At 41.5% G+C, this 20,845-nt stretch overlaps 1 protein-coding gene across 2 annotated transcripts; it reads left to right on the plus strand.

Moving 5' to 3' along the window:
- Positions 1-109: 109 nt before the first annotated feature.
- LOC308316449 (phosphorylase b kinase regulatory subunit alpha, liver isoform-like) lies at positions 110-20,821 on the plus strand. Of its 2 annotated transcripts, XM_080765085.1 has the most exons (33): positions 110-205; positions 287-447; positions 639-737; positions 1,702-1,860; positions 2,650-2,697; positions 3,114-3,282; positions 3,594-3,676; positions 3,973-4,053; positions 4,351-4,449; positions 5,163-5,309; positions 5,452-5,505; positions 6,288-6,410; positions 6,848-6,943; positions 7,245-7,352; positions 7,978-8,056; positions 8,248-8,382; positions 8,500-8,609; positions 8,927-9,071; positions 9,722-9,800; positions 9,902-10,050; positions 10,144-10,314; positions 10,433-10,542; positions 10,657-10,793; positions 11,221-11,383; positions 11,565-11,644; positions 11,753-11,831; positions 11,977-12,106; positions 12,627-12,728; positions 14,426-14,544; positions 16,084-16,137; positions 16,395-16,631; positions 17,063-17,263; positions 18,158-20,821. In XM_080765085.1, exons 3-33 carry the CDS (start codon positions 660-662, stop codon positions 18,329-18,331), a joined length of 3,699 nt encoding a protein of 1,232 aa, XP_080621211.1. In that variant the 5' UTR covers positions 110-205; positions 287-447; positions 639-659; the 3' UTR covers positions 18,332-20,821. The 2 variants fall into 2 exon arrangements, with proteins under 2 accessions (XP_080621211.1, XP_080621212.1); XM_080765086.1 differs by lacking the exon at positions 16,084-16,137 and adding an exon at positions 15,142-15,165 and having other exon boundaries at positions 177-447.
- The last annotated feature ends 24 nt before the right edge of the window (positions 20,822-20,845 follow it).

Raw genomic sequence — 20,845 nt, forward strand, 5'->3', positions numbered from 1 at the left:
AGTGCGCCCATTGCGCTATTTCCGAACGCGCCCTGTATATGAACGAGTCCAGCACAGACCACAGATTTCATTAGTAAACAGGTGATCTCGTACCCCCTGCTGGCGATTCAGGATGTTGTACCACCAAAGTGAACGACTCACAGCTCCTGCTCCAGTGCTCCACCAATACCATGCATAGACATTTCCCCGAAAATAAAAGTCGCAAGTATGACTCTCTTCAGTGTGACCTTGATATCTGCAATGTGACCTTGATAACATAACATTACATTACATAACATCTGTACAGTCTGTTTTGAATTACAAGGTTGTGATTCGTGTTGTGCTGCGGCTGGATATGCTACTCTGCGAAGCAGAGCTACAGCTGGAGCTGAAGTGAACGTGAGAGTCTGAGACCGCGCAGACCCATGCAGGACATAATCTGAACACACGATGGATCATGGACCACTGGTACGTAGACATCGACAATGTAGGGAATCTAGGGATCGCTCGACAGTCGTACCCATGGTCCATGGATTATTGAGCAGTGTAGCCAATTTAGCTCCGTGCAATGCGTGCATTTATCATTTTATTATATAGCAAATACCATATTCGCAATAATCTCCGATGCAACGTGGGTGGTCTGTTTTCTGCACACACAGTGATCACCAGCCGGCGTAATAATGAGGAGCCGCAGTAATTCCGGAGTGAGACTTGACGGGTATGCTAGGCTAGTCCATGAAACTATCCTATGCCATCAGGTAAGCGATTCTCCCTCTCCCCTTCACCCCCTACTTTGATGTAGCCTACAGCTATGTACAGTACATTAGATTTGATACGAATTTCGTCTGGGAACCCATTCTACACTGTAAATCAGTGGATTACGGGTCAATTTGGTTCCTCATTGTACACTCGGAGTACAGACTCGTAAAGCATCCATTCCATTTGGTTCAATCATAGCATGGGGAGTCTTTACTCTTTAGGGTCCCCCTGGAACCCCCCCAACCCGGCCCCCCAGACCCATGTTGAGAACCACTGATGTACTCATTCAATGGGATTGTTAATAGCAAGGGAAATGTCTTTTGGTAATTTCTTAAATGTAGTAATGAAGCTGTATATATGTTGTTTGATCTTCATATTCATTCTAGGCTACTTGTAACAGAGTATTTGTACTACGCAGTATTGATACTTTTACTCACTTAAAAAATGTGAGTACTTTTTCCACCATTGGTATTATCTGCCTCTGCCATGCTTGCTCTGTGCGTGAGCAAAGTTCAAGTTCAAGCCCAAAATAAATAGGCTGAGAGTTTATCTGTTGAATTCACTGTGCACTCTGTTGAAGGCTGTTTAAATCTGTTACCTAATTGTCATATACAGTGCAGTATAACATATGGCCTACATGTAAATAGTTCATACAAAACAGTTTGTTTAATTATTATGTTTATTATTTTAGCAGTTGAAATTATCTACACAAAAGGCCAAATTAGCCGTTTTGCTCGTCCACATATGACGTAAATTCTCCATTGTCCATGGGAATTTAATGTTTGTGTAAGACGAAAATCTACACTAATAGCTGAATATAGCAGGGGCTATAGCACCCCTCAACAATGTGGTGTGTGTGTGTGTGTGTGTGTGTGTGTGTGTGTGTGTGTGTGTGTGTGTGTGTGTGTGTGTGTGTGTGTGTGTGTGTGTGCGTGTGTGCGTGCGTGCACATGTGTATTCCAGAACCCAGTGACAGGTTTACTGGCTGCCAGCACAGAGTTGAAGGATGCATGGGTGAGGGATAATGTATATAGTGTGCTGTCTGTGTGGGGGCTGGGCATGGCCTACCGCAAGAATGCAGACCGGGATGAAGACAGGGCCAAGGCCTATGAATTGGAACAGGTAGGGCTGTGTGATACATGGACAAAAACAAACTACTACAAAATACTTTTTAGCCAAAATACCTCAATATCGATATTGTGACATTCATATTCTATTATGATGATAATTCGTTGCTGTCTGAAAGAAACCACCTAACTCAATTTTTTGTTTGGGATTTTTTCTCTTTCTTTTTTTCCCATAAATCAATGCTATTGAACACCCTTTATTTCTGCATGTTGGTTAAAAAATATTGAACCAATATTAAAAAGAGCTTCGGAAACCTCAAAATGTTTTCACAAGTCAGTGCTATTGAATACCCTTTATGTCTGTGTCTTGGTTAAAGAAAATATTGCCAAATGAAAAGTTTTAAAAAGCGCTTTGACAAAAACCTCCTAACTCCACTTGAGCTTGATGTTTTTTCATTTCCTGAATTAGTTGGTTAGGTGGTTTTTTCCAGACAGCAGAGATATGATTATTTCCCTAAACATCAAATAAATAAATAGAGAACATAACAGATCTACAAGCTCTCGACGCATTGTGAGTTTGTAGCTATTTTATGTCATCCAAACCAGGACAAGATATCCAAAATCCCAGACGATTATAGTCTCAATATCATGATAATAATTTGTATATAATATGGATAAATTGCCTAGCCCTAGAGAGAAGGAGGCAGTGGGCCCTATTTTCACAGGTGCTTTATCCCTAAACATCTTTGCATATTTTAAAATGTTTTTAGATACTTAAGTCCTGAAAAGTTTTGAAAATGTTTGAATAGTGCTTAAGTGGCTATCTATAATTGTTTTTTGGCAGAGTGTGGTGAAACTGATGCAAGGACTTTTGCAATGCATGATGAGGCAGGTAAGTCACTCTAGTGCCCTATTGTTTTTTCCACCCAATCAGTAACAATCATGTGTCAAGGACCGCCAAATTAATATATTCGTCCGCGGACCCCCATCTGAAAAGTTGTAGTGGTAATGACCACTTACAAGATTTGTGTTATTTTCAAAATGCCAATGTATACAGGGTTAAAGTGGTTAAACTGATTTTGATGCTATATTCATTTTGCTGGGGAGTGGGACCCCCTCCTGGAACCCCCCTCACAGACACCCAGGGATCCCCGGACCCCACATTGAGAACCACTGATTTAAGCTGTCAGGATTTGTATGCTCTGCCATTTTAACGATGCTATTCTTGGTTCTGTCTGACCCATATTTGAAAGAAAGCCACTAGGGAAACCTGACTTCATGACCAGTGACACCTGTTTGTCACTACAGGTGGACAAGGTGGAGAAATTCAAACACACCCAGAGTACGAAGGACTGCCTGCATGCAAAGTACGACACACCCACCTGTGCCACAGTGGTGGGGGACGACCAGTGGGGCCATCTGCAGGTGGATGCCACCTCCATTTACCTGTTGCTCCTGGCACAGATGACTGCCTCAGGTAGGCTGGCTGTTCTTACACTACAAAATCCTCAGTGGAAAAAAAAATCCCTCAAATGAACAACTGAGGATCTTGCTGTGTGCATATACTGTAGTAGGTAACCCAGATATGATATATAATATGTTTATGATCGTTTGTCTGTGTTGCCATGTCTGTTTGGAGGTAGCCCAGCCCAGCACCTATACAAAGGTTTAATGTTTGTTTGTAAACGCCATTGACAATGAAGGGAGAATTTACGTCATAATGTAACTCATTACATCATATTGTCTCTTTATTGTTAATGGCGTGTTGCATGTGATGTCTTTGTGCAGGTCTGCGTATAATCTCTAACTTGGATGAGGTGGCCTTCATCCAGAACTTGGTCTTCTACATAGAAGCTGCCTACAAAGTAGCAGTAAGTAGCACTCTTATGAGGTGGTGGGAGAGATTTACGGTAAATACAGAGAACACAGAGAGATAGAGGCACACACTTATGGATATTGGATGAACAGTAAGAAGAAGACCCGGGAGAATAGGGGAGGGATTTTGCAGAGAGCTACAGGAAATATTGTGAGAAAGGGAGGGGACAAGTCATTTCACTGGTATAATGAAGAACATTAATATTGTGAAGGGCAGGGCTATGCACTGTACGTATCTGGTGAGAGAGTTGCAAGGCTGTTGGTGTTGCCATGATGATCTTTGTTCCTGTAGGATTATGGGATGTGGGAGCGAGGAGACAAGACGAACCAGGGCATCCCTGAGCTCAATGGCAGCTCTGTGGGCATGGCCAAGGTATGTGTTGTACATCTCACTGTTTCACTGTTACCTTCCAACCTGGAATAATCACTGAGTGGTGCATAACATCAGCATAAAAACAAAACAACGTGCGTGTGTGTGTGTGCGTGTGCGTGTGCGTGTGCGTGTGCGTGCGTGTGTGTGTGTGTGTGTGTGTGTGTGTGTGTGTGTGTGTGTGTGTGTGTGTGTGTGTGTGTGTGTGTGTGTGTGTGTGTGTGTGTGTGTGTGTGTGTGTGTGTGTGTGTGTGTGTGTGTGTGTGTGTGTGTGTGTGTGTGTGTGTGGCACGTTTACAGGCAGCTCTGGAGGCTATAGATGAGTTAGATCTCTTTGGGGTGAATGGAGGGCCAAAGTCAGTGATCCATGTTTTACCAGACGAGGTGGAACACTGCCAGGTATGACTGACCTGCTGCCCAGTGTTCTGTTCTCACTGACTGACTAAATACTGTCTGTTACGAACATCTTCACCGTCTTCATTCAAGTGACTATTTACAATTTTACATGGAGACCATTTTGCCCTTGCGTCAGCCTGTGCAACTGATATTTTCACATGTAGGCCGCCTGTGTCTATTGGCCTCTCACTGTACTCAGCTGGGCAATTCATATAAAATATGTCGAAACTGATATTTAGAACCAATAACTTACGTACGTTAATCGAATAACCGAGAAGCAGGGTTGTGAGCAGTTATCTTCACTATTTATTTTAACCCATTAAAACTTTACTATACTTTGGCTATTCAAAAATAGCAGATATACAAGCTCATAGCGTGTTACTTTATGCCACGCTATGAGCTTGTAGATCTGCTATTTGAAATGAATAATCATGAACGTTTGTGCAAATCTTTTAATCTATACATTTCTTTTATATTTTTAACTAAAATCTTTGCTTCTGGGGGTCCCTGGAATTAAATATTTTGAGATGGGGGGGTCAGCGGCCAAATACATACAAGGATTTTGGGGCGTCCCTGAAATGAAAAAGTTAGACTGATATAGCATCAAATGTTTTTCAGACAACTGGAATTATCGGCCTCAGATAATCGATCATTAATCATAATTGAGGCAAAATAATGGTGATATTGATTTGAAGTCATGTCTGTCCTCTCCTCAGTCCATCCTGTGCTCCATGCTGCCGAGGGCCTCCACCTCCAAAGAGATAGATGCTGGACTTCTGTCTGTCATCTCATTCCCAGCCTTTGCGGTTGAAGATGCTGACCTGGTTACCATCACCAAGTCTGAGATAATAAGCAAGCTGCAGGTACAGTCTACAAAGAAAGTCTCAGCCGGTTATTTTAGCTGTAAAATGTATTCTCGCTTAATTCTCGCACGATTCCATTCTGTTCTATGTTGTTATTGGATAATAAGCACTATAACATGTCTACTCTTCCACACACTTTCAGGGTCGATATGGCTGCTGTCGTTTTATCAGGGATGGATACCGCTGTCCTCGAGAGGTAACGCCTTCTTTGTCCATTCTGTTTCCTAAAGTCTATTTAAATACCTTTTGTTTAGGAGCAAACCAGAAATAGGTTGCAGACGCGTCACAAAATGTTGCATACTCACATGAAACAGAAACAACCTGAACATTGGACAATTTAGTGGATTTTCTGTGGTCTGGGGTTTTCTCTAGCCTTTTGACTTGCAGTGAAAACTTAACAATTTGCCAGCAGATGTCACTGTTGAGGGATTTTGCCTGTCAATCATCGCCTCTGCTCTGCCCCTCCATGGACTGAAGCATAGGGGAGGGGCAGGGGGGGGGGGGTATTTGTGGACAGTGACAACACCGTCCTCCAGACCACAGAAAATCCACTGAATGTTCAAAGTTCTGTTTTTTTGGGTGCAATTGAGGTCAGATTTTATTTTATAAAACCTTTATTTTTTAATGTCACCAGACCTGGAACACAAAGTTATACTTTGCAATCCGGGAACACCTTAGCACCATTAGCTGTTGCTATATATAATATACTGTATATAGCAACATATGCTTTTCATAAAACGTAGGTCAGGATTTAGAAGACATTTTTAGAATCCGCTTCAGTGGCTTCAAATGAGTTCATGAGACCTGGCAATTTAGACGTGCAAAATAGGGCATAATGTGAACTAGAAGTTCTAGGAATAGAACATAATAAATATTTACATTTCTCTTCTTTAAAGTGAATGTACAGTATTTGTCTGTTTTTACTGCATGCCTGACATTCTAAGTCGAGCTGTAAGGTGCTTTGCATATGTCTCCCAGGACCCCTCTCGTCTGCACTATGACCCCGCTGAGCTGAAGCTGTTTGAGAATATAGAATGTGAGTGGCCTGTGTTCTGGACATTTCTCATTCTGGATGGCATCTTTAATGGAGACCAAGTACAGGTAATAGAGTAAAACACAGAGTCCATAAGGAGCATGCCATGTAGTATTACCTCCAGTCACTTAAAGCATGGACCCACATCTGAAATTATTCTGTGAGAGGGACGCCCATACAAGATTTGTGTTGTTCAGACTCAGAGCTTGTAGATGTATACACTACAGGGTTAAAGGGGTTGAACTATATTAACACATTTTACTGGGGACCCCCTGGAACCCCCCAAGGACCCGTGGTTGTCTCCGGACCCCATTTTGAGAACCACAGAGTTAAAGGACTAGCATGTATAGCCCTGTGACAACGACCCAATTACTGACGAGCAACGACCATTTTCAAGTGCAGATTGATTGAAAAGTGTGATAAAATAGACCCTGGAAAAATAAATTGATTGAAATTCAAACATCCAGATGTAAATAAAACACTTACATTTAACATTGGCACACAGGTAGAGGAGTACCGCGAGGCCCTGGAGGGCATTCTGATAAGAGGGAAGAATGGCATCAAATTGGTGCCTGAACTTTATGCTGTACCACATGAGAAGGTATTCTATTCTATTCAATCTACTCTATTCTATTCTTGTAGATAGACAGTAAAATCCTCTGTGTTAATTTAATTCTGAGAATGAAAACAAATGGCATGTAACACTCACTTTTACAGTGGTAGGTACATATGGCCATCTACTACTATAGCAAAATAACTCCTTGTGATTCTTTCATGGGTGCACATCATATGAAATCAACTCTTCTAGTATGGTTTTGCTTCTTTGCAACAGCATCTGCGCTGTCAAACATGTAACATACAACAAATGAATCGTAGAACATGTGATGTTGTGTTCTTCGCAGATGGAGGAAGAGTACAGCAACCCTCACACAGTGGACAGAGTGGCTTTGGGGCAGCTGCCTCACATGTGGGCACAGTCACTCTACATCTTAGGCTGTCTTTTGGCTGAGGTAAGTCATAGGGAATATCATGTAGTCATTGTAGTGTGAGTCGTATACTTCTATACTATACCAGTGGTTCTGGTCCCCAGGGGGGTCCCCACATGACGGTGAAGTGTCTTTTATTTTTTCCAATAATATTTGTATTGATTTCTTTTCACAATTTATGGCAAAAACAAAACTAAGTGAAGTGGCAATTTAAGGAAATTTAAGCAAAAACTGTGACAATAGCCGATCTACAAGCTCGTTGTGAGTGTGTAGTGTAGATCATGTGATCGGAAAACGGGGCCGATCCACATCATTTTCAAGTGATCGGAATCGGATCGGGAGCAAAAAAACGTGATCTGGACATCCCTAGTATCAATATTATATCCAAATCATGATATTAGACTATATATTGTCTGTGATTTAGACTGTATATTACTATTGTGATATGGCATAAGCAAACAAATCGTGATCGGGACATCCCTATTTCAAATATGATTATTTTGCAGGGTCACGGCCTGAAAAGGTTGAGAACCATTGCTAGAGCAATAGACCACATTCACATGGTGATGATTTTGCTCTGAACTCGTAGATATAATGAACGTAAAGTAAAGCAGCCTCCATCCTTTGGCTCTCTGTGTGTCATCATCAGGGTTTTCTTGCCCCAGGGGAAGTAGACCCGCTCAACAGGAGATTCTCTACCGATATCAAGCCTGATGTTGTGGTTCAAGGTCTGCCTCCATTCTCTGCCCTCCTGGGTTATTCTCTGCCCTCCTCCTCCATTAGTACTGTGACTAATGCATTACTTTATACTGGCCTGATAATATCTACAATCCACAATGTACAGTGTGTGGTCTGTGTGTGTATAGACACTGTGATGACAGTTTTCTGTGCGTCTGTGCTTGCGTACGTGCGTGTCCAGTCTGTGTTCTAGCCGAGTCGAAGGAGATCCAGGACTTGTTGAAGGACTCTGGCATCGAGGTTCAGACAGTATCAGAGGTGTTGCCCATCAGAGTCATGACTGCTCGCATCCTCAGTCACATCTACGTCAAACTAGGTCACTGTCTTCTGGCATCATCTATCATTATTATTAGTATTGCTGTGACTCTGTGAGTGTGTTTGACTGCCTGCGCGCTGTATATGCAACTGTAAGGACAATGTGCTCTTTCCACAGGACACTGTAAGAAACTGAATTTGAGTGGGAGGCCCTACAGGCACATTGGAGTACTGGGAACTTCTAAATTATACGAAATCAGAAACCGGACCTACGCATTCACTCCTCAGGTAAAACAGTGGCCCTTAATCTTGATCATTTACCAGTAGGTTTATCTAATAATCAAGATGCAGGGTATTTGTGTTTAGTTTTTTCTTATGTCAACGAATCGATACAGAGAAACTTTGACAAAATTGATTACCGGTAGTCTGATTAACCACTTAATACTGCATTATTCTTCATTGCACAATGGTGCCTTGCAAAATGTGACGCGGTGTAAGCTTGAAGATCTGCCATTTTCACCACTTTTTTTCCCGTGATCGAGGCAAAAGTTTTAAATAATCATAATATTGAAATGTTTCCCCTCATGTTTGCGTCATGGCTGTAGTTCTTGGACCAGCATCATTTCTACCTAGCTCTGGACAACCAGATGATCGTGGAGATGCTGCGCACGGAGCTGGCCTATCTGTCCTCCTGCTGGAGAATGACTGGACGACCCACACTCACCTTCCCCATCACTCGCAGCATGCTGGGTAGGACTCACATCCTCACATGGTGCTGAAACCTGTATGTCCTACTGTATGTCCAAAACACTGTTACTTTTCAGGAAATGTACAAAGTAACCGGCATTCTAATGGATCCAATGTAGTAATTATTAATTAATCTTTTTCTTAAAAATTGTATCTCACGATTTTTGTAACCCACCCGGTGCCATTTGCCTAAGCTGTAATCATGGGCGCTACTGAGCAGAGCAGGGCACTTCCTATCACTTGACAGGGGGGGGGGGTTGTTCCCCGTTAGGACGTAGCCGTAGCGCGTGGAAGGAACACGTTATTCCAACCAGTTCCTTTCCCCTCCATCAGGCGCCCCAGCTGACCAGGGGAGGCATGTTTTTTGTGAGGGTACTTACCCTAGGCGGGGACACGGTGATAACATGCACACAGAAGTATGGTAGAAAAAAAACCATACCGAGTTGAAATATGGAGATATGTAGTTTCTGCCCAACAGCAATGATGATAGTAAATGAACACTATACATTTAATTGGGTTGATAGCTAAGAGGCTGGTATTTGGATTGCATAAGTGATCCCGACTAACAAGGAAAAGAATGGGAGATAACGGCGATATTAGAGGAGACATCTTGATGTAACAACTACTAAGTAGTCATGATCATTTTTCTTCAGTTGAAGATGGCGAAGGGATCGATCCATGTATCCTAGCAACCGTGAGGAAACTACAGGATGGTTACTTTGCGGGAGCCAGGTGTGTCTCTGTGTTCTGTGACTCTAACTGGACATCATGGGAAAGGTGTGAATTAATGCAGGAATCAGTAAGCTTGTTGTTACTCCTGGCTGCTGCTGCAGGGTACAGCTGTCAGACCTTGCTTCCTTCCAGACCACATCCTTCCACACACGCCTCAGCTTCCTGGACGGGGACACTGATGACAGCTTACTGGAGGAGGAGGAGGAGGAGGAGGAGGAGTACGACGATGACGACAACTGTCAGCCTTCAGGTTCGATGGCGACGACAAGTTCTTGAGTCGTGTTTAGCCTGTTGTCATTTGGTTGTGTGTACAGTACATTACATGGACCATTCTCTTCTCCAGGTGGACCAGGAGACATGTTTGACCAGCACCTCACCCAGCTACTGCAGAGCAACTCTGCCACAGCTCACCTCCCTCCCATCAGTGGGGGGCAGCAGCATGTGTTCAGTGCTCAACACACCACCAGAGACATCCTGTCCCTCATGGCCCAGGTTCAGGGTCTGAACATGCCCAGTGAGTTGACTGCTATTTAATCATTACTTCAGGAAGTTGGTATGTGGGTGTGTAAATGTGGGTGTGTTTTTTTGTGTGTACATTTGTGCCTGCGTGTGTGTGCGCGTGTGTATTTCAGAGTCATCCATGTATCTTCCTGTGACTCCTGTCATGAGCAAACACCGCAAATCTCTCAACCTGCTTGGGGCTCCTTCAATTCAGTACAGTGCACATGCAAAACAGCTCAAGGTTGGCACTGTGATTCCTGTGGATATGTTATGTACACAGTATAAGCATCTTTGATCTAGTGATGACTACATTGTGTGTGTTTTGTTTGTAATGTGTTTGTGTTTCATGTTCAAGTCCCACAGCACTGCTGAGCTGAACCTGCCCAAAGACTCCCAGGGAAACACAGACTTTGCTGGACTTGTCCGACAGCTAAGAGAGTGTCCCACTTTGCAAGACCAGGCAGACATACTCTACGTTCTGTACATCATGAAGTATGAACATGCCTACACACGCAGGCGGCCACAGGCACTCACGCACGCACACACACACACACACGCACACGCACATGCACACGCACGCACACACATGCACACACACACACACACACACACACACACACCGTTCATTTTCCTTGCCTGGAGTATATGTGGTGCCAGGATCATTTCATAAAAGACATTTGAGTTGTTACCACCAATTCTGTGAAGATGCTTGTAAATTTCACTCTGTGTGTTTGTGAACTTGACATTTGTAAGCAGTTTGCATAGAAAGGAGGCCAATTTGGTGCCTTTCTGTAGGCCTATAGCCAGGTCTTATTTGTGCTTGTGTGAAACACTACAAAACAAAGCATGTTGTCAGTCTGTATCAGGCTAAACTATCAGTTAAATAACTGACTGTCCTGTGCCATTTACTGCTGTTCAGGGGACCTGATTGGCTGGTGGAGGTGTCGGGTCCTGGCCACGGAGGAGCCAGTGTGCGTTGCCTACTGGAGGAGCTGTATGTGCAGGCCGGGCTGAGTAGAGAGTGGGCTCTCATCAGATACATCTCTGGAATACTGCACAAGAAAGTGGAGGTTCTGGCTGAGGTCCGTACACCACTGGGCTTTTGATTTGTACTGTAAAGCACTTTGTAAGTTCTATTTGCAAAGGTGGCGTATAAATACAGTTAATCATTATTATTATTATTATTGCTGTGTGGTGTGTTTCGTATCGAGACCCATACATTGATTGATTATCAGAAAATACCTGATTCCATTTCTTCCACAGGCCTGCACAGATCTGATTTCCCACCATAAGCAGCTGACAGTAGGACTACCTCCTGAGCCCAGGGAGAGGGTTATCACTGCGTAAGTCATCATTCTGACTGGCAATGTTGACATTTCTGGTTTGACATATACTGTGGTATGCTTAATAACAAATGAATGAAATACTTCTTATTCACTCTATGCGTCCAGTCCACTTCCTCCAGAGGAGCTGAACACTCTTATTTATGAAGCCAGCGGGCAGGATATCAGTATAGCTGTGCTCACTCAGGTAAACCTATGAATTATACAAAGAAGGGGATTTTATTTGTTTTTCAAGGCACCTTAAACCATGTGTGTGTGTGTGTGTGTGTGTGTGTGTGTGTGTGTGTGTGTGTGTGTGTGTGTGTGTGTGTGTGTGTGCGTGTGTGTTATAGGAGATCATGGTGTATCTAGCCATGTACGTGCGTTCCCAGCCTGCCCTGTTCGGGGACATGCTCAGACTTAGAATAGGACTCATCATGCAGGTGATGGCCACTGAGCTGGCACGCAGCTTACACTGTACAGGTAGGACTGCACCTGCATGTGTGCACTAAGACAGAAGCATGCACATGTGCACTGTACAGTATAGATATTAACACATACACAGATTATAGAACACACTTTGCTGTATATACAAGGGCTGGGAAATGTATTGAAACCGATATTTAGAACCAACAACCGACTTAGTCTTGCTCATGTAGGTTAATAATATAATCCAGAATTTTAGATTTCTTATACGAATCGACACAAACAAAATTCAAACGTTTCCTTTATAATCAACTAAATCGATTATACATCATTGTACAATGGTAGCGTACAAAAACAGAGAAAACTGACGATTCTACACGTGTAGAATTCTACATTCTACACGTGTTGCGAGATTGTAGATCTATTCTATTTTCACTATTTGCTGTCCTAATCGACGTAAAGGTTTGAAATAACCGTGACATTGATCTGAAGCCATATCGCCCCAGCCCTAGTGTACATTGTGTTACGTACATTGTGTTACGGAATGTACAGTAAACTCATTTCGTTGGCTTTGAAGGGGAGGAGGCGTCGGAGAGCTTGATGAGCCTGAGTCCATCTGACATGAAGAACCTGCTGCACCACATCCTCAGTGGCAAGGAGTTTGGAGTGGAGAGGAGTGGTAAGTGTGTTGTTTGAGGTCACGCACGCAGTCAGTTGCTAAACACCATACCAGATGTTGAACCTGACCGACCTCCATAACCACACCAAACCTTATAACTAAGCATAGCCATAATGCCTTACACAACCACTTATAGCCATGTGCCAAAATGTACCCATCACAAATGTAATACCTGAGCTTAATCATTTCATAATAGTTTAGATTTGATTTAGTATTGAATTATGTCAGTATAGCTCAGCCGGTAGAACTCCTACCTTTTTTTAAACGTTTTCTGAGTTCAATTACACCCAAACAAGTGCTCTGATTTGACTGTTTTCATTGCAGCTCAAAAGGCTTCAGGAACACACAGAGAAATCCCCAGAACACAGAAAATCCACTGAATGTTCAAAGTTTAGGTTGTGTGGGTGTAATTGAGGTCATAAAACCTAAAAGAAAAAAGAATGAAACCTGTAACTTCTCTAATCCCAGATTAGATAAATTAACTGTCTGTTTTCTGCAGTAGCTGAACATTAGCACAACATTTGTGGTCCTGTTCAGCTCATCTCTAGCTGCTCACGCAATGCATCGTGGGTATGATTCTACCAGTTCAGAAGACACTATAAAAAAACCTGTGAAAGAAAGTGAAGGAAGTTAACAGTAGGACAAGGAGCCCTGCAGTGCAGTGCAATATCAGAATATGTTTTATATGTTTTTAAAATGTTCTTTTTTAACCCATTCTGGGTGGGAACCCCTTTTGGTGTTTTAAGCATTATGTTATACTTTAGCTATTGAAAAATAGCAGAACTACAAGCTCGTAGCGCTGCATCGAGTTCCAAGCTACGAGCTTGTAGATCTGCTATTTTTCAGAAATCGTGAAAATGTGGCGCAAATCTTTGAATATATATTCTTTCAGAGCAAACGTTTTTAACTCAAATCTTTGCTTCTGGGGGGGTCCCTGGAACAACATATTTTCAGATGGGGGTCAGTGGACAATTTCATATAATTTTTGGGGTACTTGATATGAAATAGTTTGAGCACCACTGATATACTGTAGAAACATAGGTTTTTCAGAAAACTGTCATGGTTTAGAAGACATTTTCTATGTCAGGCCTATTGTGCGTAGTATAAATTAGCAAAATAGGCCATGTCACAAGCTCACAATGTGACGCATTGTGAGCTTGTAGATCTGCTATCTTCAGCGTGCCCCACCAGCATTAAATAAAGAATAAGTCAGTCAATATCAGTGTTGATTTCGTCGACTAGAACTATGACAAATGTTTGTCGACTACCTTTTTTCACTGCTGAAAACTATATGAAAACTAAGCTATGATGATTAAAACTAAGACTAAATATATTGACAATTTCGTCAACAAATAAAAACTAGACTAAAATGTTAGGAAGGGACTAGTGGACAAGAGATCCAGTATAATTCATTTTACAGTTAGCAGATCAACAAGAAGATCTACAAGCTCACAATGTGTTGCGCTGCGATGTGTTGTGAGCTTGTAGATCGGTAAAATCCACCCTTACGATGGCATCAAGGCCCGCCAAAATACATTTTAGTCGACTAAATCAACTGTAGATTTAGTCGACTAAAATGTTACAATATTTAGTCGACTAAAACTAGAGTAACACTAAAACATTCCAGGTGACTAAAATGTGACTAAAACTAAAATCAAAATTTTCTGTCAAAATCAACACTGGTGGATATATTTCAGTGCGCCCTATCTATTCAACTGCCACCAGTCCTGCCATCTCCATCCATGAACTGGGTCACACTGGAGCCACCAAGACAGAACGCAGCGGCATACGTAAGCTCAAAAGTGACATCAAACAGGTAAACATGTTCAAAAAGAGATTATGTGAAATTGTGTACAGTACTGTCTTGTGACCAGTGGTGGACACTACTCAACACCAGTACTTTAATAAAATAATAGATACTAGGGATGCTACGATCACGTTTTTGGGGACCGATCATAGATAGTTTTTCTCATGATCGGCCGATACAGATACCGATCTTGTGCGTAAGGGGCAAATTTGAATATTTCCAAAATGATTATGTCAAACCCACGTCAAAACTGTTCCTGTGTGTGGGGAGGGAGGGGAGAATGTTTAGGCCTGTCACAAAGATGAAAATTTATATTATACTATATACTGTATCTGATTGGTGTAAAAGATCGTTTTCTCCAGATTAATTGCTGATCACAGATAGGGTAAATTGCCGATCACCGATTATCGAAGCATCTCTAATAGATACTCCTGTTCAAATATTACTATTATATATTAGTATACCTGCTTTTAAAAACACTAAAATATGCAAAAGTACATGCTTTTAAATCTGTTTATGTATGGTACTACAGTAGTTACTGTCCACCACTGGTTGTGTGTCACAGTGGCTCGCTGAATAACACTGTTTCCTTGGTTCCCATTTCAGTTGGATGACTCGCTGCCACTAAGCGTGGGTTGAGTTTGACAATTGTCTCTAGGCATGCGGCTGTTTCATTTCTAACCCCAAAAAACTGTGAATGAACCTCAGTCAGTCATTCACCACATGCTGCCTTTTGTCAGTTGACTTGCACCAGGGTCCTGCAGGGCTCAAATTAATCCCACTTCACAAATTCACTTTATATATGATAGCACTGTTTACTGTAGTCACACATCTAGTCTTGCTGTTGTTAGTCATTGCTGTCATTGATTGACTGCGGATTGTTGAATGTGAGTACAGTAAGTCAGTGAACTAGAGTCAAACTCTGTACATGTTTATTTTATTTTATTTTTAGCATGTTTAGCCAATAAACCTGATACTGATACTGATTCCTCAGCCTTTCCTGTTACAATTACAAAAGGAGAAAATCCCTCCGTGCAAGCACCTCACTTGAAAATCATTCTCTCCTGAGAATGTCAATTTCATATTCAAAGATTCAGAACCACAGTGACAAATAATATTGTCAATTTGTCATGCACTGTTTATCCTGCTTTCAGATATCAGTCATTTAAAGACATTATTTGTTATTTCAGCATTAAATGGCTTGGCTTGCAAAGCTACAAAAAGAAAATCAACCAGGTCCTCGATGGCGATGCAAAAAATAATAATGTAAAGTAGGCTGGTGCTTCAAAGATCAGTGGGACTATAATACTAAAGAAAAGACGGCGATCCGAGCACTCAAAAGGTTAAAAAGGAGGAGAGGGTGGATAAAAATAGATGTACTTTATTTATAAAAGTTAAAAGAAGTCAACATGTTTCGACTCCAACAGAGTCTTCATGATGCCGCCTTTTCTTTGGTAAATGGCTTGGTTTTTTTAATATGTTTTGTTTTGTTTGACATGTTGGACAATCAGTTTATTTGATGTTCCCGTCATCTCTGTCTATCTGTAGATTGTTAGCGGCGGATTTTCCCTCAGTAGTAATGTCACGTCACCTCGGTCTACGGTAAACCATTTCAGCCTATTATTTGCTTTCAATTAGTTTAGGCTTGCTAAGCCTAGTAATTTACTTGCTCCAATTTGATTAGAGTAAGTAGTAACCTAGTATCATGTCTTAGGATGACATGTGCCATTCGTACCTTCATCATATATTATTCGTCTGCTCATCTAACTTGCACTGCTTTGCACCCCAGAGTAATGTGTTGTATGTTTGAACTCTTACTGTACAACGTGATGATGGTGTAACCTCCTCGGCCCACACAGCGTTGTAGCAGCCCCTGTTCCACCCCTAGTGGGATCCTGTCCCCAGTGGGCACTGGTCCGGGTGATGGCCAGCTTCAATGGGAAGAGCGACAGGGCCAGTGGCTCAGGAGACGGAGGCTGGACGGTGCGATCAACAGAGTACCAATGGGTTTCTATCAGAAGGTCTGGAAGATCCTACAGAAGTGCCATGGCCTGTCCATCGATGGATATGTGTTACCCTCCTCTACCACCAGAGAGGTCAGGTTGTGTGCTGTTGCTGAGATTTTAGAAAAGTCAGTTTTCAAACGTTTTCATGTCAAGGACCCCCAAATGGATATGTATTTGGCCACAGACCCCCATTTTAGTTTTTATCCATATTAAATTCTTTCAAAAATTATTCCAAAATGTTCACAATTTTTAAAGATCTGTCAAAATGTTTTACAAACTCAGAACATGTCACATTTTGATGCGCTGTGAGCCTGTAGATTTCTATTCTGCTATGGATGCTACATTACCACATTTAGCTGGGGACCCATGGAACCCCGCAAAGGATCCATGGGGGTCCCCAGACCACATTTGAGAACAACTAGTGTAGAAATAAAGAGTTGCATGTTGGATTTACATTTCCTCAACAATCTAACCATTGTGTGAATGCCTGTGCCTGTGCATTGGCACTATGTGTACCACAGATGACAGAGGGAGAGATCAAATTTGCAGTGCACGTGGAGTCTGTTCTGAACCACGTGCCTCAGCCAGAGTACCGGCAGCTCCTGGTGGAGACGGTGATGGTTCTGAGCTTGGTAGCCGATGTTGACGTGGACAGCATCGGTGGGATCATCCATGTGGACCGCATCCTGCACATGGCCAACGACCTCTTCCTCAATGACCAGGTACCATGAAAGATCTTATGCTTGGCATGCTTGTCGCATTAACGGTAGGATATAGGATTTTATTTGGTTAAAATAAGTGTTAAATAGCTCTATATTCTGATAGTACTCATTGGTATAGAGTGTTTGTTCAGTAACAGGTGTCTCCATGTCATGTCTCACAGAATCCCTCAGTCAGGATACAGATTAAACAAGTGGAAAGGAGTGATGACAAAAATTAATGAGCTGACAAAATCGGATCTTGAACACTATAAAATGAAGCTGATAAATGGGTACTATCCTGATTGCCTGAAATTGTCACCTACCTGAAAAATTTCCCCCCGTTTATTAAAGAGCTGTGACTGAACACTCTATAGCAATGATAACTATCAGAATATAATGCTTTAACCTTTTAACAAAACATGTTTAGTTTTAACCCAAAGACGTGATACCTCTAAGGGATATTCACACAGGATGCGACTGACACACCTAGTAATTAATTTATTTTAATGAGCATTGTGTACAACCTGGAAATACAAAAGCAGAAGGCCTGCACACTCCAGATAATAGATTCGTGTATTTTGGTGCAGGGCTCAATAATGGCAATAGAAGGGAAGAAGAAACCAGCACACAATAATTGTTTCTTTCCTTTTCATATGGTTTATTTACCTCTAATGGAAAAGGAGCGGATGCGTTTCGAGCTGATAGGCCTTTCTCAGCGTTGTCACAGGCCTATCAGGTCGAAACGTGTCCATTGCATTTTGATTTGTGTGACTTCATTCACAAATTGCCCACACAGGAACTTACTATCTATAGCTAAAGATTGGACAGGCCTTACCATTATTACACAGCAGTGTCTTGTTTTACTTTTGATCTTGATACATCTGTGACATGCTTTGACATTCCCACCACCCCTAGATATCTCTCAGTGCCAGTGAATATTTCCTGGAGAAGGACCCAGCCACTGGCATCTGCAGCTTCTTCTACGACAGTGCCCCTAGTGGCAGCTATGGCACCATGACTTACTTGTCCAAGGCGACTGTCACCTATGTACAAGACTTCCTGCCAAGTTCCAGCTGCCTGATGCAGTGAAGGCCAGGGTAATGCTTCATTTATACCTAGTTCCAGCTGCCTGATGCAGTGAAGGCCAGGGTAATGCTTCATTTATACCTAGTTCCAGCTGCCTGATGCAGTGAAGGCCAGGGTAATGCTTCATTTATACCTAGTTCCAGCTGCCTGATGCAGTGAAGGCCAGGGTAATGCTTCATTTATACCAAGTTCCAGCTGCCTGATGCAGTGAAGGCCAGGGTAATGCTTCATTTATACCTAGTTCCAGCTGCCTGATGCAGTGAAGGCCAGGGTAATGCTTCATTTATACCTAGTTCCAGCTGCCTGATGCAGTGAAGGCCAGGGTAATGCTTCATTTATACCTAATTCCATACCTAGACTAAGGACAGGATGACCAAAAGGCAGCTCTTATCATTCATAACCTCATACAACGTGTTTGAGTGCTTCTCAACATCTCCATGAGCATTTAATATAAAAAAGACTGCAATGCTTTGGTATAATTTAATAATGTTATTTAGTTTTTAGTTGTTTTTTTCATTATTTTTGTGACTAAAGTCTATAAAAATATGTATTATATTGCATTTAAATGTGTTCGGTTTACAACCAATAACTAATGTTGAATATCTTCGCTGTCAGGCAGAAACTTTATAATTACTTTTGTAAATTAATGCCCTGCTTCGTCATGCTACAGTGTCACACAAAAGTAGTAAAACAATAACAGATATACAAGCTTACAACACATTGTGATACAACGCATTATGAACTTGCAGATTTTGAAATATAAATGGGTTAAGTGTGTGGACTTTCTAAAGCGTGTGACTAAATATTAACTACATTGGATCTAGTAAAACAGGTTAATTTTCCCTGAAAAGTAACACTTTAGGACATACAAGGTTCCCACCTGACAGCGACGATATCATTTAGTTCACGAGTGAGAGACCACTCCTCTACTTTAGTTGAGCTGATTTATTGGAATGAATACTCTTTTAACTTTTATTTTGTATTTATTAATAGATTGTTTTATTAAATTCTTGATGAAATCAATTAGTTCACACCCCTAGTGGTGATTGCAAGGATGATTAGGTGTTAAAGAAGTGGAGGCAGGTGCAGTAGATGAGGCTGTGATAAGTAGAGGGTGTTCAACTTCATTAACAGTACCAGCATGAACATTTACCAAGCTATATGTACCCCGATAACAGTTACTGAATATATACTGTACATAATATTAGTGTTGTACTGAGTGATAATGTAGCCTATAATAATAATAAGCTGCTCGATGGATATGCCATTTATAATTCTGTGTGATAATACATCTATGTCGTTGAAAATGAACTATTTAATTCATCTAATTTATAAAGAGAATCCTTGTTTCTGTGATTACCAATAGGAGGGCTATAATTTTTAATGGTCTATGTGTATGTGTTGCGTGTGTCATCTGTGGCATGAAAAGGTGAAAGTGCGGTATCCCTGGAATACACTGAGGTTGTACTACTGATTTGACTACATGTGCCTGAATTCCTATCACAACTGAACCTGTGTCCATTACTTATCATGTGCCTGGAAGACACTCAAGTTTGCCATTACTGATGCCATTATTGATTGCTAATATAACATTTCACCTAACCTCTTACAATCAGTTTTATGAGCCCAGTGTATACTAGTGTTGCTGTATGTGTAAGCATGGTAACAGTAATCGTATTATTGAAATGGTATTATGGAATTATTCTAAATGGTATTTCTGGTACGGTGTAAGATAGATGCACGTCATGTTGAAAAGAGAGCTTTATTCCATACTGTATTCTGTTAAAGCAGTAGTTCTCAAATGTTTTTGTGCCAAGGACCCCCAAATTGATATGTATTCGGCCACGGACCCCCACCTGAAAAATGTTTGTGCCAGGGAACCCCAGAACAAAAGATTTATGTTCAAAAATGTATGATACATTTTTCTAAAATGTGTACAGTATAGATCTTCTATTTTTGAATAGACCCAAAATATAGAAGGTTAAAGTGGTTAAAATGATAGTGATACTATATTAACTACTTTAGCTGGGGACCCCTGGGTGTCCTTGGGGGGGTTCCTTACTTTGAGAACCACTGTATAAAGGAATATGTTAACTAGAGAGTAAAGAGAGGGGAAAACAGAATGGCTGAGTGATGAGTCTTTGACGAAAAATAGGCAGGAGAAAATGAAAACTAGTGTCGATTGATTTGTCATTTTATTGTTAGAGGTGGAAATATTTTCATGTGTCAACATCTATCTATAAATGCACCAAGTCTCTGTGTGTACAGTATACTTTTATTGTTATAGTTACTGTGTGTTATAGTTACATAGTGAATGTGTGATAATACTGTGTTATAGTGTGTGTGTGGTGCCTGGAGTGCCTTGGAGCCAAGCACAGTTGTTGCCACTGCTCGAAAATATGAAAATAGCAGATCTACTCTATACAATGGCTATTTACGCTATTTTTGGATTGGTGAATTTTTGTATTCCATCATTGCACAATGAAGTATAATACAGGGTTACGTTGCCCAGTTCTA

This window comes from Protomyctophum bolini (genome assembly GCF_963924005.1).
Source record: "Protomyctophum bolini genome assembly, chromosome: 1".
NCBI lineage: Eukaryota > Metazoa > Chordata > Actinopteri > Myctophiformes > Myctophidae > Protomyctophum > Protomyctophum bolini.

Coding starts and splice junctions, on each gene's coding strand:
- LOC308316449 (XM_080765085.1), top strand. CDS start 660: ATGAGGAGCCGCAGTAATTCCGGAGTGAGACTTGACGGGTATGCTAGG. Junction 2,698..3,113: donor TGCAATGCATGATGAGGCAG/GTAAGTCACTCT, acceptor TTGTCACTACAG/GTGGACAAGGTGGAGAAATT. Junction 10,315..10,432: donor TCAGGGTCTGAACATGCCCA/GTGAGTTGACTG, acceptor TGTGTATTTCAG/AGTCATCCATGTATCTTCCT.